This window comes from Fukomys damarensis, unplaced genomic scaffold (assembly GCF_012274545.1).
Source record: "Fukomys damarensis isolate Sample0158 unplaced genomic scaffold, DMR_v1.0_HiC HiC_scaffold_2, whole genome shotgun sequence".
NCBI lineage: Eukaryota > Metazoa > Chordata > Mammalia > Rodentia > Bathyergidae > Fukomys > Fukomys damarensis.
This window is the reverse complement of record NW_022900914.1, coordinates 49,189,100-49,204,374: the sequence shown is the minus strand read 5'-3', so window position 1 is coordinate 49,204,374 and position 15,275 is coordinate 49,189,100. Positions and strand designations below refer to the sequence as shown.

Genomic DNA, 15,275 nt, shown 5'->3' with positions numbered 1-15,275 from the left:
TTTTTTTTTTTTTTTTTTTTTTTGGTACCGGAGATCGAACTTGGGCCTTTGCGCTTGCGAGGCAGGCAGTGGAACCACTAAGCCAGATCCCCGGCCCTAATGTTAATATTCTTATGTACTTCTTTCTCGGTTTTTACGTATACATGTGTCTATGTATATTTTAGGAAGCAGTATTGAGTGTGGTTACAAGTGTCAATTTGGAAGTCCAACACCACTCATTTGAAATTCCATGGCCTTGGGCAACTTAAACACTTTGTCTCTCTTATTTCCTTCAACAATAGTTTGCGAACTCTTAATATAGTCCTTGCAAGCATCATGTTATTTTAACTTAGAGGTTTATAGTAAGAGTTATCTGAAATGTTTCCACAATATCTTTTCAATTTTTAAATAGTTATTTTATGTGTTCCAGAATAATTTTGAAATATGTTAAAAATGAGAATTTTTTTAGTGTCTTTACAATTAAAGTTATGGGTTAAGGAAGAGAAGACTGAGTGTATTTAAACCTTTAAGTATTTCCCTTATGGAATATAGTACTATCTTTCCACTTATTTTCTTCATCTGTCTGTGCAAAGCTTAACAGTTTTCTTCATATAAGACTATACCTTTCTGTTAACTTTGTCCTAAGATATTTTCTATTTCTAACTGCTAGGATGAATGTGATACCACCCTCCACACACACTACAACTGGTTGTTACCTATACCGGAAAGATATTTGAAAAGTTTTGTTTTGTTTTTTTGAGACAGGTCTTGCTAAGTAGTTCCGGCTGGTGTTAAACTGTGTAGCCTAGGCTGGCCTCAAACTCACAGCATTTCTCCTGCCTCAGACTCCCAAGTGCTATTGATTATCTTCAGGTTTCTAGGACAAAACTGAGTACTCTCTTTATCCAGCTTCATTTCATTGGCTACATTATCCTTTAAGACATCACTGGTAATTAGAACAGGTCTTCTATCTTATCCCTGACAACATTCTGTTTGTTCATAGCAGCATTATTCACAACTGCGAAGAGGTGGAACCAACCTAAGTGTCCACTGATAGGTGAATAAAATAAAACTGGTATATAATGCAGCTGAGTATTATTAGGTCTTAAAAAGGAAAAAAATCCTGTCTCATGCTACAGAATAGATGAACCTTGAGAGCATTAGGCTAAATGCAACAAGCCAGTCACAAAATGTCTGACAAACACTGTGTAATTCTAAAGAAACCAACTTCAGAGAGACACAAAGAATGGTGGTTTCCTGGAACTGAGGGGTAGAGGAAAAAGGGAGTTACAATTTAGTGGGTATATAGTCTCAGTTCAAAAGATGAAAAAGTTCTAGCGATCTCTTTTACAATGTGAATATCTTTAACATGACTAAACTGTACATTTGAGAAATTTAATCTTCACTGTGAGATTAAGAGGGTGGAAATTTAATCTGGTGGTGTTTAGAGGAGGGACCTTTGCAAAATGATTAGGATGACAGAAAGTCACGAGAATCAAGACCCTCTTACTGAATCCTGGTGGCTTTATAAGAGGAAGAGAGATCAGAGAATGCACACACACACACTCTCTCTCTCTCTCTCTCTCTCTCTCTCTCTCTCTTCCTGTTTCTTACCTTGAAACTCTGCTACTAAGTAAGCCTTTACTAGATGTGGGCCTTGATCTTGGTTGGACCAGAACTGTACACCAAAATAAACTTCTTCATAAAATTATTTAGCCTCAGGTCTCTTGTTATAGGAATACAAAACAGATTAACACAGTTGGTAAATGTCATGTATCTTTTATCACAATAAAAATGGCATGAGAATTACATATTTATTGAAAATGTGAAAGAACTCATTAAAAGCATGTGCAGATAATGCTCACACTTTTCACCTTTTGGAAGTATTCCACTTAAGATAATTTTGGCTTCATTAGCCTAGTTATGTGCACAATTTTGTGTTTTGGGGGGAGGGGGGTACTGGGGATCAAGCTCAGGACCTTGCACTTGCAAGGCAGTCACAGTGCCACTGAGCTAAATCCCTGACCCCACAATTTTCTTGTATCATGTATTTTTATAACTCCTTGCTCATTTCTAATTTTGTATATATTTTCTTTGGCTATTTTGCTTCTTCAAAGAATGTCATTATGCTTCTAACTATTCTCCTGTTTTTAATTGAAGTAATCTCTGCTTTATTTTTCTCTTGTCTTTTCTGGTATATTTTATCTTTTTTTATACTTGAAGTCCAATGCTTAATTCATGTCATTCAACTCTTTCTTACTAAGTAACTAAAACATTTGAAGTCTTCTGTAGAATTTGTAGAAATTCCAGAAGTTTTAATTTGTGATATTCCATTTTTACTTCTAAATGAAAGATGAATGACTACATGTGCAGTTTTTATTCTCTTGCTTGCTTTCTTTTACCTTCTTTTTGAGATGGTCTCACTATGTGGTCTAGGCTGGCCTTGAACTTGTGATCCTCCTGCCTCAGCCTCCTGAGTGCTGGGACTACAGGTATATGCCACTATGTCCTGGTAAGCAGCTTCTTTACATGAGCTAAAGGAAAAAATATTTCAATTGTAGTCTGACTCTTATGAATTAAAAATGGATTGTAGACATGTTTGCCTATTAAATTCACAGCCTATTTTAAGTGAATTCTTACCTCAGAATCAAAGAGCTCCATAAAATATTTTCTCCTTATTTGATGTCAATTATAAAATATAGAAAAATATTTATGTGGTTGTAATCATGGTAGGACCCAGTGTTATCAGTAAGAATAAAACAAATTCATTAATTTTAAACTAAGTTATCACTCAGATTTATGAACTCTTACAACGTATATATCATTAATTACATTATACTGCTGAATGTTCCCCCTCACTTTAAATTATTAATTCTAAGTGATGTCGTATGCTTGAACTGGGAAATCCAAGGTTTAGATTACTGCTATAGACTCAGATTTGGGGCTCTCTAAAATTTTCAAGTAAAATGCAACTGGCACCACATGAGTATGAAATACTTGAATCCAAGATTGCTTTTTGGAAATCAATGTCCTAATTGGAATTAAAGAAAGCCACAATAATGTTTTATTAAAATGAAACCTATACAGATTAAATTTGATAATTTACTACTAACTACATTTAAACAAATATGATCCAACACTTACAGTAAGATATTTCTTCAACTGCAGACAGACCTCATTTTCTCATCAAGGAAGCCTTTAGAGAAGGGGAAACAAAAAGCTATCTACATGTGGTACAACATAAAAACTGTAATACTGTATCAAGAGAGCTAAGAGCTTTTGCTCATGTTTTATGATATCTAGTTATTAGTTCTTTAGTCTTGGAACTAATCTTTTTTTTGAGGTACCGGGGATCAAACTTGGGTCCTTGTGCCTGCAAGGCAGGCAGCAGAACTACTGAGCTAAATCCCTAGCCCTAGTCTTGGAACTAATCTTAGTGGTTATCAATATCTCCATCTTTTTAAACTGTATTGTGGGTCTTTTTTTTTTTCCTTAAGGCAGGGTCTCACTATGTAGTCCAGGCTGGCCTCAAACTTGTGATCCTCTTGCCTTAGCCTCAGAAGTGATAGGATTATAGGCATGTACCTCTGTGCCTGGCAAAAATATTACTTCTCTTATGCATGAAAACTCATACTGAACAAGGAGTTCTGGGTTACAAAGGAGGATTTATGTTTTGTACCTGTCCACAGTTAGATTAAAACAGATTAAGTGCTTGTCTACAAATTAGATTAAAACACACAAATGTTACTTTCTTTTACCTTTTAAGAGATAACCTTTTGTGTTATTCAGCTTTCTGTCACTGTGCAAAATACCCAAGATAAACAAAAAAGAAAGATTTACTTTGGCTTATGATTTCAGTCTATGATCAGTTGACACCATTGTTTTTTGGGACCAAGGCAAAATATCACAACCGGGAATACGTGGGTAAGCAAAATGGTTCCCCTTATGGTGGCCACGAAGCAAAATGAGATTGAGAGGAATAAGCTAGGGTCCCAATATCCCCTTCAAGGACACCCCCACAATGATGTAACTTCTTTTCACTAGGCCCCAACTCTTGAAAGTTCTACTGCCTCTCAATACTGCCACAAGCTGGTGACCAAGCCTTTCTCATGTGGACCCTTGGGTGACACAAGATCCAAACTCTGACACCGTGTATGATTAATTTCTTATTTTAGAATTACACAATCTTTAAAATCATTATTGAAAATGTGCACAAAAATGTGCTCTGTTTCCAAAAAGCAAAACCCTACTTACACTTATTAGCTGGATGACTTTGGACAAGTATGAGCACTTACTCATACCTCACTGTGGGTCAGGCACTCTTCAGGAGTCTGAGGATACAAGGGTGAACAAGGTTGGGCTAGAGATTTAGCTCAGTGGTGCCACTGCCTGCTTTGCAAGAGCAAGGTCCTGAGTTCGATCCCCGATACAAAAAAAAAAGAAAAAAAAAAAAAGATGAAAAGACAAAGATGCTCTCTCAGGAAGTGTACTTTAGATATATAGGCTAGAAATAAACAAAAAGGATCAATTTCAGCTACTGACTGTGCTATATAGACAGTAAAGAAGTGGATGTAGATAGAGTGGTGGGGTAGAAGTACTTTAAATGGAGTTGTCTGGGAAGGCCTCTGCTAATTGCCAAAACCCAGAAAGCTACTTCTGAGCTATTTGGCAGCTCTGATGTCTGTTTTGGCTTTTTGTTTGCTTGTATGTGGAACTGGGTATTGAATCTAAGGACTCACACATGCTAGTCAAGTGCTCTACTACTGAGCTACACCCTCAGCCGCCTGATGTCTCTTTTTAAACTGCCTTCCTTAGTTTCTCTAACAAGATAGTGGTGCCACTATCTCCTGTCTCCTCCTGCCTCTCTGCCCTCCCCTTTTTAGCCTTCTTTGTACATCTTCCTCTGACTACCCATTAACTAAGCCTGTTGGCAGACAACTATCTATGCTGGCAATTATAGGGAGAGCTCAACTGTAGTACAGACCCAAGACATGATGCTGCTTCAGGAAACCAAGATGGCATCTCATAGGGTGGGGGGTGGAGCTTCTCAGGGTTTGGGCATGGGTCTAGTTTGCTTCCTAATATGATTCAACACTAAGAACTATATCAAGGAATAGCTAAACAGTAAGGAAATGTTAAACTGAGTGAAAGGCATTTAACACAGTGAATAAAGCAATCATGGTCCCAACCCTAAGAGAATTTACTTGAGAATTCAGAGACATGACTCACTTAAGAAGACAATAAGAGAAGCCGGGCGTGGTGGCATACCCCTGTAATCCTAGCACTCAGGAGGCTGAGGCAGGTGGACCACTGTGAGTTCGAGACCAGCCTGGGCTACATAGTGAGTTCCAGGTCAGTCTTGACTACATAGTGAGACCCTGTCTCAAAAAACAAAACAAAAAAACCCCCAAAAAACAAAAGACAATAAGAGGGCTGGGGATTTACCTCAGTCGTTCCACCGTCTGCATTGCAAGCATAAGGTCCTGAATTTAATCCCGGGTACCAAAAAAAAATACAAACAAAACAAAACAAAAAACAACCAACCAAACAAAAAAGACAGTAAGAACACATTACAAAACAGTAAAAAACATACACCAAATTATGGGAAATAACAACATCATTGAAGTTTAAGGAAGCTCCCTAAGTGAATCTGCCAATAAAAGGAATCACTAGAAGTAGAACTTGAACCTAGCCTAAAGGGAAGCACATTTGACGGTTGAAGGACACAAAGCCTAGGACAGTGATGGTGAACCTTTTAGAGTTTTCAGTGATAACAAACAGCCCCATGGATGCCATAGGTTTGCCACCACTGGCCTAGGGTCATGCTAGGCTGGATTCCAAATCTAACAGGCTCAGAGGATAATGCTAGACTACTCTATAAGTTTAAGGCCCCATTTCTAACCTCAGGTAAGCAAAGGCTAACTAAAATTTGGACCTTAGTTACAGGAGTAAAACTTGAGTGAAGATTATGTATGTTATGTTCTTCTTCCTTGATCTCAAGCAGTAACTGAAACAACAAAAGTGGGAGGCTCAAGCAAGAGTTGGATAGAGCCAAGGGAAAAAGAGATGCGGAATCTCTTTAGGTCCTGGCTTTACTCTGGGCCCTAGGGAAAATGAGCAGAAGTTTGAAATGACTCTTACAGTTCATGAGGCCCTTGATTTACCAGCTCAGAACATAAGGGCAGGCCAGAGATCTGGTGTAATGCCCTGCTAGAGATAAAGAACATGAATGTGCCTTAAGAGTCATTTACTTGGAAGCTGCAGGGACAGAAGCCCAGTAGGAGTTTCAAGATATACAAAACAGCTTTTATTGGTGATGCATGCCAGTAATCCCGCACTCTGGGAGGCTGAGGCAGGAGGACTGCAAGTTTGAACTCAGCCTGGGCAACTTAGTAACACAGCAAGAGCCTGTCTCAAAAGTGGGGTGTGTGTCTGGAGATGTAGCTCAGAGAAAGGGTTCTGGGTTTAATCTCAGTATGGGAGAGAGGGAAAGGGAAAGGGAGGGAGGGAAGAAGAGAGGAAGGGAGCAAGGGAAAGAAAAAGGGAGGGAGGGTGAGAAAAAAAATCCCTAAGTCTTTATAACATCTTTCAACTCTCACAGGCCTTATTTGCATGCAGATGCCATTTTTTCCTCATTTGAGGTTGGTATATTAGACCAACTCCATTTTATAAGCTTTAAAGGAGCTGGGCAAGTTGCTGGATTGAGTTGGAGAATGAACAGCCAAGCCTTAAATATTCAAACTGCCATTTTCTCTCCAGAGGATAATGTTCTAATGGTCCTGATCCAAACAGGCCCTCTTAGTGTCCTAGGCAAAGCTCCACACAGAGAAATAAGGCTCCACGCAGAAAGAAATAAGGCTTCACCCAGAAGCTCCACTCTAGGCTGACATATTTCAAAGATCCTTGGACAAAATGGTCTCTACACCCAGGTGGGATTGAAACACTGAAATATAAGAGGATAGGAGGCACAATACCAAGATTGAACTTAGACTATTTTCTAGAGAAAAACAACTGGACCTAAAATTGTTCTTAAAGATTCATTTGAGACCACTGGGTATGGTGGCACACCTTTCTAATCCCAGCACTTGGGAGGCTGAGGCAGGAAGATTGCCATGAGTTTGAGGCCAGCCTGGACTACATTAGTAAGTTCAAGGGCAGCCTGAACTATATAGCAAGATCTTGTCTCAAAAGAGAAAAAAGAAAAGATTCTTTTGAAACAGACTAGTTGTAGGATTCACTGGAATTTTACTCATTAAAGCTCTGCCCTCGGCAGCTTCTATTCTTCTCAAACCTCACCTGAAAAACATTTTCTATTGGGAAAAAATGAAGCCCAAAATCCATCAACATCAAGGGAGGTGGGCCCTGCTACGCTTCTTTGCTACTTTGCTGCCTTCTGCCCACCATAAACTGTTTCTTCCCTGCAATGCCCCTCTGCCAAGCCAGCCTGCCTTGGAGCCAGCCAATTATGAATTAAAACCTCTACAAACAATGAGATACAATAAACTTTTCTTTCCTTAATTTTGTGTCAGGTACCGAACAGTATCTGTGGTGTGAAAAACTAAAATAGTACTCAAGATCCTAATGGGACACTTAACAAATAGGAAGAAAAGGACCAAAGGTGTAGGGACAGTGAGAAGGATAGGGAAGGGGGAATAAGGGAAAAGGAAAAAAATATGAGAAAATGTAAAAATGGAATTTAAGTGTTTGAAGGGGGGGAGGGGAGGGGCGGTTTTTTGGGGACAAGGGGAAAAAATGAGAACCAAGACCTGGCATGTAAAGGTACAAGATCCCAGTAATGAATGTGACTCTACTGTCTACCTAGAATGTACCAATAAATTAAAAAAAAATTTTTGTGTCAGGAATTTTGTCTCAGCAATGAGAAAAGTAACCAAGACAGTTGAGTACCCTTGGGAACACTGTAAAAGCTTCAGGATTCTTCTCCTCTTTAGCTCCACTTAACTAGGAGTTTGTAAACACAATTACCTGAAAGACCCATCCCTCCCATCTCCCAGCAAAGCAGCACTCAGAGGCTCTCTGCACTAGTGTGTGGCATGCTGGTGGGTCGTCTGTGCTTTGGAGATCAACTGCAATGCCAGTAGACATTGCCTCCGTCTCCCCTCTCAGCCTAGACCATTAAACATGGTACTTGTGCAGCTTGAGAGTGGAAAAGCATCCCGGCCTTTTAGGCTCTGGAGTCCAGGTATCAATCTCTGTAGCTGAGTAGTCATTACCCTTCCAACATAGGCTTGTCCTCAGGTTTCATGGTTTGAGTCTCCTTTAATCACAATATTGCTTTCTTCTTGCCCACTTGCCTACCCGGTCTCCCTGCTTCCTTATGGGCTGGTTTTATATCTCCCACCAAGATAAAGTGAAGAGAGAGACACCAAATCCTGTGCTTTGGGTGGCTAGATGGCAGCAGGTACAAATGGGGAATCTGTAGACTGATTTACTGCACCCTTTAGCCACTAAGATATCTTATGCACAAGGGCAGAGGCAAGAAAATATGGCAGTTTGGCAATTACTTAGTAATAGACATGATTACAATACCTTCAGTTCACTTGGGCTCAAAAAATATTCACTGAATGTCAGTGATGTGTAGAGTTTGAAAAGAGCTCATAATTCCTAGGTGTAAATGACTACTGTTTTGGTTTCCAACTCTGGCTCCACTTGCAAATCCTAGCAGCTTTAAAGACAGAAAAAGACAGAACAAAAACAATGTCTAGCATCCACCTCAGAGATTCAGATTTAACTGCTATGGGGAGGGGTATAGGGATGAATATCTCTTTGAAAGTTCCCTATTTAAAAGTACAGATAGGGTAAGAAAATTATGTGGCCCCTAGAAGGAAAGTTCTAAATAAAGGAGAAATTTAGATTTTAGTGGATAGAAAGTCACTGTGGGTTTCTGAGCAAGAGAGGAGATATGAGGATGACTGTATAGTACACAGTGAACACAAAGAGACCTAATAAAAGCCTACTGCAATAGTCCAAGCAAAAGGTAATATAACCCCAAACTAAGCAGTGCCTGGAGAAGTGCCTGAACAAAGGGATCGATTTCCTGTAAAGTACAGGACTGGGCAATTTCGGGTCTGCTCAGGACAAAAAGATACAGCCAGGCTAACGCTGGGTCACAGCCAGGGAATCAAGCCCACTTGGAACCCCATCCTAACTTACACCAAAAACTTCAGAAAAAAGAATTCCTGATACCTTGGGAGTTAAGAATTGAAACAAAGCACAAGAATATAAAGATCTGAGGGCTGGTGATTTAGCTCACTGGTGATGCCACCTGCCTCACACATGCAAGGTCCAGAGTTCAATCCCTGGTACAAAAAAGAAAAAAATATATAAAGATTTGACTTTTCCAGGCAAAATTTTAATTACCAATAACTTAAGAAATAAAGACTGGATACAGTCAGAACACAAAACTTTAAAATTGAAGCAAAATTTCATATATTCCCATTCTGATATAGAATTAAATCACTCTTCTACTCAAGAATTCACTGTAGTACCCTTATTCTATATACGAGGTATCACAGTGCCAACGTTATTTCTAGGCCATCTTAGAACACTAGGCTCAGGTCACAGAAAAAAAAAAAAAGAATCAACTACAGCTTCACACACATTCCTAAGTATTGCTCAAGTCAGAATATGCACCACGATGGAATCTGTGAGGTGGGGCGGCTAGGGAATGTTACCATTTAGTTGAAGTGTAACCTGGTGCTCCAGATAAAGGCTCTACTACCCTCATCTGAAAGCTTGTGGGGCATAAGGAGGAAAAAAGGGGTGACCAACTTGAGACAGCACCAGAAGAAGAGAGATGACTTCAGCAGCAGACAGAGAAAAAACACCAAACAATTAAAAAAGTGAAGTGGGACACACCTCAGTGTTGGCACATCTCAAATTCCTTTTCCCTTCATCTTTTCCAGAACAACCAGACCTTTCATTCAACTTGTTTATATGAGGCTTGATCAAATGGATCACTCTAGAGCCCAATAAAATAAGTTAAGTGTTACTTTATTATAGAGCAAAAATATCCTGAAGTATTTGTTAAATAACATAATTCCTGATAACATCATTCTTCAGGGTTCCTGAGCCTCACCATCTGCTCCGATATAGTGAGCTGCCCCTCACCCTTGTAATCAGTGCCATTAATATTGCCCAAACCAAAAGAAAATCCCAAAGGATTTCTAAATGGCTTCCAAATTTCTGTATAGATGCCCTCATTTAGTGAAAAGGTAGATATAAACAAGTTGGCAGATAAATTAGAAGATAGCTGAGAACAATGAAAGGTTAACAATTTGTGAATCTAGAAAGAAGGGTATGTGAGCGCTCATTATACCATTCTTTCAATTTAATTTTAGAATTAATTGCTTTAGTGTTATCATGCATGTTTCCAGATTTGCCTAAAAAATACATCCAATTCTTTCATTTCAAACCAGATACAGAAATTCAATTCTTCCCCAGGTGATGTCCCTTCCCTATTCTATCTTTAAAAGCTTCGAAAGCTTTCTGGAAAGCTCATCTTAAGGGGCTACAGTACACTGACATGGTTTTATAGTTTCAGGTGTGTGAGTCAAATTCTCATCGCAGATCTGTGATGGTCACTGCTCTGTCCACAACAGTCACATGGTTACAGCTCTGCAACAGAGAAAATGAAAGGTGAGGTCCTGGAAAATTCTGAAAAGTAATTTTTTAAAGACTCCTCATTTAAAATGCTCATTAGAGCATCTGGAAGCCAGACTGCTACTTAAGTGGCAGTGATGGTAAGGGGTCTGGGAATCATTGCTTCTATCAAGTCCTATTTCTAGACTAAACCAATGTCTGCCCATAAATCTTTATTTTTCAAATGTACATATATTCTAGAGTTGTTTGCAAAATACACATTTATTTACAAGAATTAGTAGAGTCATTATAGTTTTTTGGGTCATTATGCTAATTAGATAATAAAGTACACTTACTATCACAGAAAAATGCTCACTTTGGGCATGCAAAAGGGGTCTTTGTAACTAGAAACCTGTGCATTGGTGTCTCAGACTTTTTTTTCTAAGTGTGCAGTCTCTATTTTAACATCCTGGTACCTACAAATTTATTATATTGAAGACAGAATAAATTTTGAACAGATCTGTTACAAAATTCTTCCTTCTATTCAGCTGAAAGCTATCATTCCCTGAGGTCTTAGCTTTAGTGCTGGGAGTGGTATGAAATATACTCAATACATTTTTTATACATTAGCTCTCTATTACTTAAAGTTAGCCCTTAGATTCTTTCTGGAGGTTTTTCACCATTTTCTCTCTCTCTCTCCCTCTCCCTCCCTCCCACCTCCTCTCTATCTCTCTCTATGTTTAGTACTGGGGATTGAACCCAGGGCCTTCACACTGAGCTTTTATTTTCTTTTTCGTGTGTGTGTGTGTGTGTGTGTGTGTTCTGTTTTTTTTGTTTTTTTTGTTTTGTTTTTTTTTTTAAGACAGGTTCTCACTAAGTTGCTAAGCTGCCCAGGCTGGGCCTGAACTTGTGACCCAGTTCTTTTTACATGACAGGGTTGTGAGTCTCTTTTTCATATTGGTCACTTTTCTCTGAATCCAAAAAGAAGTAGCCATCCTCCAGGGTAGTGTGGAGAAAAGCAAAACTATCACAATTGACTTTGGGGTAAACTGAAACATAGTGATCTTATCATCCACTAAACTTGTTATTCACAGAATAGAACTTAGGGGAAGAAAACAACTTCCTAGAAAGGTTCTAAAATCCCCATTATCTAAGCAAATTTCCAGAATCAAATATATTTACTTTTAACTTAAGAGGGTTTTCCCCTGTAAATTCAGATCTCTTAATAAAGTACAAGCTTATCAATGGCCACTGATGAAGAACAAAACTAACATTTAATAAGCCAGCTATCACCTTAGCTTAGGTACTTTCGACATATTACTGGGGGGTGTGGGAGCAGTGCCAGGGACTGAGAACAGGGCCTCACACATGCTAAGATACATTCTACTGCTGAGCTGCACCTCCAGCCTCTACTTCATTTAACACATTCACAGTAGGGTCACATATGCATGACTGTCCCACTGGGAAGCTTGTACCACCCAATGGGACTGTCCCATGTCTCCCAATGGAACACTTACGCATGTACCACTGATGGATCAAGCTGCCCAATGGGGAAGTCATGCATGTTCCGCTGGGGGTTCAAGCCAGAAATTCTCTCCACCACAGTATAAAGAATAAATTATTGGGCTGGGGATTTAGCTCAGTGACACTGTGCCTATCTTGCCAGAGCAAGGTCATGAATTTGATTCCCAGTACCAAAAAGAAAAATGAATTATTATACATACTTTACAGATGACAAAGATGAGTCACTAGAAGGGTAAGTAGCATCAAATATGTTTGTCTGTCTATCTATTGCCATTAAGTGGCAGAGCCATAACTCAAATCTAATTCTAACCCACACTGCTTTCCATGTACGCACATCTTTATTATATAGACCTGAAAAAGTTAAGTGACAGGCTGATCTTCAGTGTGGGTCAGAAAAGATGATGCACCTCATCTACTGAAAATACAGCCTAAATTTCTCCTCCATAGATACATACACAAAACAGAGGTGGATCTTTGCTGTGTGGATGAAATCCTTTCTGGCGACAGGAAGAAATCTCCTCTAGTCCATGGTCAGTTAATTTAAAGAATCCGGTTCTGAAACCAAAAAAGGCAGGTTCAGAGTCGAGCAATGGTATCCCCCATCCCTATCAAAGGCATGTATACACACACATACAACTATGCACAAACACACACACACACACACACACACACACACACACACACATACACACACACAGAGCAGGGGAGAACTTTTTTTGAGACAACTTCAATAGAATGCTCTTATAGGCTCCCTAGTGGTGAACAAATCATAGTTAAAAGATGATTCATTACTGCTACCACATAAATGTTGCTAAGACTTTGTAGTAAATAAACAGGATTTGGAATGAAAAAGAATTGAAAACTCTGAGGTAATGTGTTTGATTTGAAATTCTTTAATCCAACATCAAACTCTTGAAATTACTATCACTTCAAATCAAACTTCAAATTTCTTGTGAACTTTTTTTTAGAAGAGCACCAAAGTTGTTACTTGGATATCTTTTAAAATAAGTGAGCTAGGTATTTTAGAACATGTTGCTTAAAGGAAGCTTCTAGAACAGCCAATTAACACTACAACCTATATAGTTTATAAAGAAGTATGGTCTCAAGAAGAGAGACCTTTCGTTCTGAGGCTTTCTTCCCTACTACCTCCTTGTAATAGAGAACCATGTCCTGGGTACTCACTCCTGGAACTTGGGGGAACAGACAATGGCTATGGACTCTGGCAACATCATCTGGTAGGAGCAGTGAGTGTGTAGGTCAACACTGGAAAGAAAGGCGGTCTGTGTGGGATGAGTCTGAGAAGAGAAAACAAGCCAAGAGCTCTCGATGAATACAAACATCCACACCTGTCCATGAAGGAAGGACCAAGGACTTCCCAACAGCTGGTCCCAACCTCCTTTACAAGTATGTACAAAGACATCTGCAATTAGGAGGGATACCCTTGAAGTTCATAATAAGGAAAGTTCCTTTCCAGTTTTGTAAACAAATATAACACATACAAAGAGATTCATGATTTTGTTTCAAAACACCATGCTGTACATTATATATGCATATATATACAAAATTTTTGTCAAAAAGAAAAAGATATGCTCTGATTATAAAGTCCTAGAAAACAAGGAATAAAATGAATAAAAGACTTTACAGAATAAAAGGAATGAATAAGCAAATTTTGGAAGCTGGAAGAATTTGTTGTAGTGAGGAATGCAGTGAGAGAGGGCAAGGGGATGAAAGTGACAAAGAAAATAAAGTAACTTACATTTAATCCATTGACAGAATGGCAGCTAACTAGGTAGGGATTTTTCTGGAAAGCACTGTGGGAAGATATCATTTCAGTTCTTGGGTGGCTGGATACATTAGAGATGCCCTCACATACATTGAGCAGAACCCTATCCTGAGATTTCATGGAGATTTACGTCTGACAGAAAAAATGTAGTGCTAAGCCCAGAAAAGTACATATACAACCTTAGTTATAGACAAGATATGAAATAACATAGCACATTTCATTTAATTCACTCATATGACCTTCTCAGGAAGCAAGAATGAACTGAGGACCAAGAAGATTGAAGGTTCCTTGCTTTTCATGTGACATTAGAGATATTAGGCAGCTAGTATCTTGTGGTGGTGAGGGAGACAAAAAAGAGGAGAGAAAACAGAAAGGGGAAAACTTTTCTCTCTGTACTATTCATAATGGGAACTTTGATCTCATTGGTTCATGCAATCTAATGGGTTCGGGAATTTTTGGTTGGGCGGTGAGCTGTAGGCTAGAGCTTGGGAAGGGGAAGTATCAAAGCAAAGGGCAAATGGAAAGCCATTCAACTCGTGGGGTATGGAGAGGTCAGCGCAAGCCTTCCATCTGGGGGTTTATGAGGGAAATACATATTGATATGTAATGCTGACACTTGAAGACTTTCAAAGTGGAGATGAATTGACTTCCAAGGTCAGAATGGACAAGGCAGAAGCCAACATCGTGGTCCAAAAGCCAAGAAACTGGCTAGGTAGCCTACATAGGTTATGTGTGTCAGACATGCACATCCATACTTGTGCTTAGTTAGGATTCTGATGAGGAGACCTCTATCTGGGGTGTGGAAGGCATCACAAGTATAGAGCCACAAGAGGAGAGGTGTACATTTGTGTGGGGGCGTCAATACTCACATCTAGTGGGCAGAGCAGTTTGAGACCTGTGTTGCAGACTCAGCAGGCCAGGAACTGCCTCTTTTGTCTGAGAACAGGAGATAGGCCAAGGGTTGTAGGCATCTGGGATATGGCTTTGTGGAAGTCAAGAGTGTGGAGACCTAGATATGCTGTCTCAGGTGTGGCAGGTGTGCAGGGGTAGGGGGCAGCTGCATCTCAGGTGTCACAGGGAGAAGAAAAGTGACAGTAACTGCCTCTCTTGGGTGTGAAGATAAGAGGAGAGCCCAGTGTGGTGGTGGGGAAAGTGGGGACAACTGAGGATACTTGTAGAGCAAAGACCACAGGTACAGCAAGAGTAGAGAACCACAAAGGCATCTATGCTTGAGGGCTGGAGGTAGGAGAAGACTATTTGTGGATATTTTTTGCTCTGGCCTCCTGTTCTTAAACTAAAAAAAAACAATTAAGGACTTTGATGTTAGATTCACCCTGAGATCCACAAAATTGAATCTGTTATCCATGGACAAAGTAGGTAGGTGTCCTCA

General features: G+C 39.5%; 1 protein-coding gene, 1 long non-coding RNA gene and 1 pseudogene across 3 annotated transcripts in view; all 3 read right to left on the bottom strand.

Moving 5' to 3' along the window:
• Window positions 1-2,422: 2,422 nt before the first annotated feature.
• On the bottom strand, window positions 2,423-5,246 carry LOC104867240. Its single transcript, XR_781711.3, has 3 exons — window positions 4,234-5,246; window positions 3,124-3,175; window positions 2,423-2,513 (listed from the first exon to the last, which is right to left on the bottom strand). It is a non-coding gene; the product is annotated as an uncharacterized LOC104867240 (long non-coding RNA).
• LOC117286697 lies at window positions 3,581-3,692 on the bottom strand (annotated as a pseudogene).
• Window positions 5,247-9,509: 4,263 nt separating the features above from the next.
• Stambp (STAM binding protein) overlaps window positions 9,510-15,275 on the bottom strand; it is a 32,023-nt gene continuing 26,257 nt past the window's right edge. For both annotated transcript variants that reach the window (XM_010631533.3, XM_033764844.1), the window contains exons 8-10: window positions 13,285-13,397; window positions 12,558-12,657; window positions 9,510-10,614 (exon numbers count right to left, since the gene is read on the bottom strand). In XM_010631533.3, the coding sequence (XP_010629835.1) occupies window positions 10,558-10,614; window positions 12,558-12,657; window positions 13,285-13,397 (270 nt within the window). In that variant the 3' untranslated portion in view covers window positions 9,510-10,557. The remainder of the gene's footprint in view (window positions 10,615-12,557; window positions 12,658-13,284; window positions 13,398-15,275) is intronic.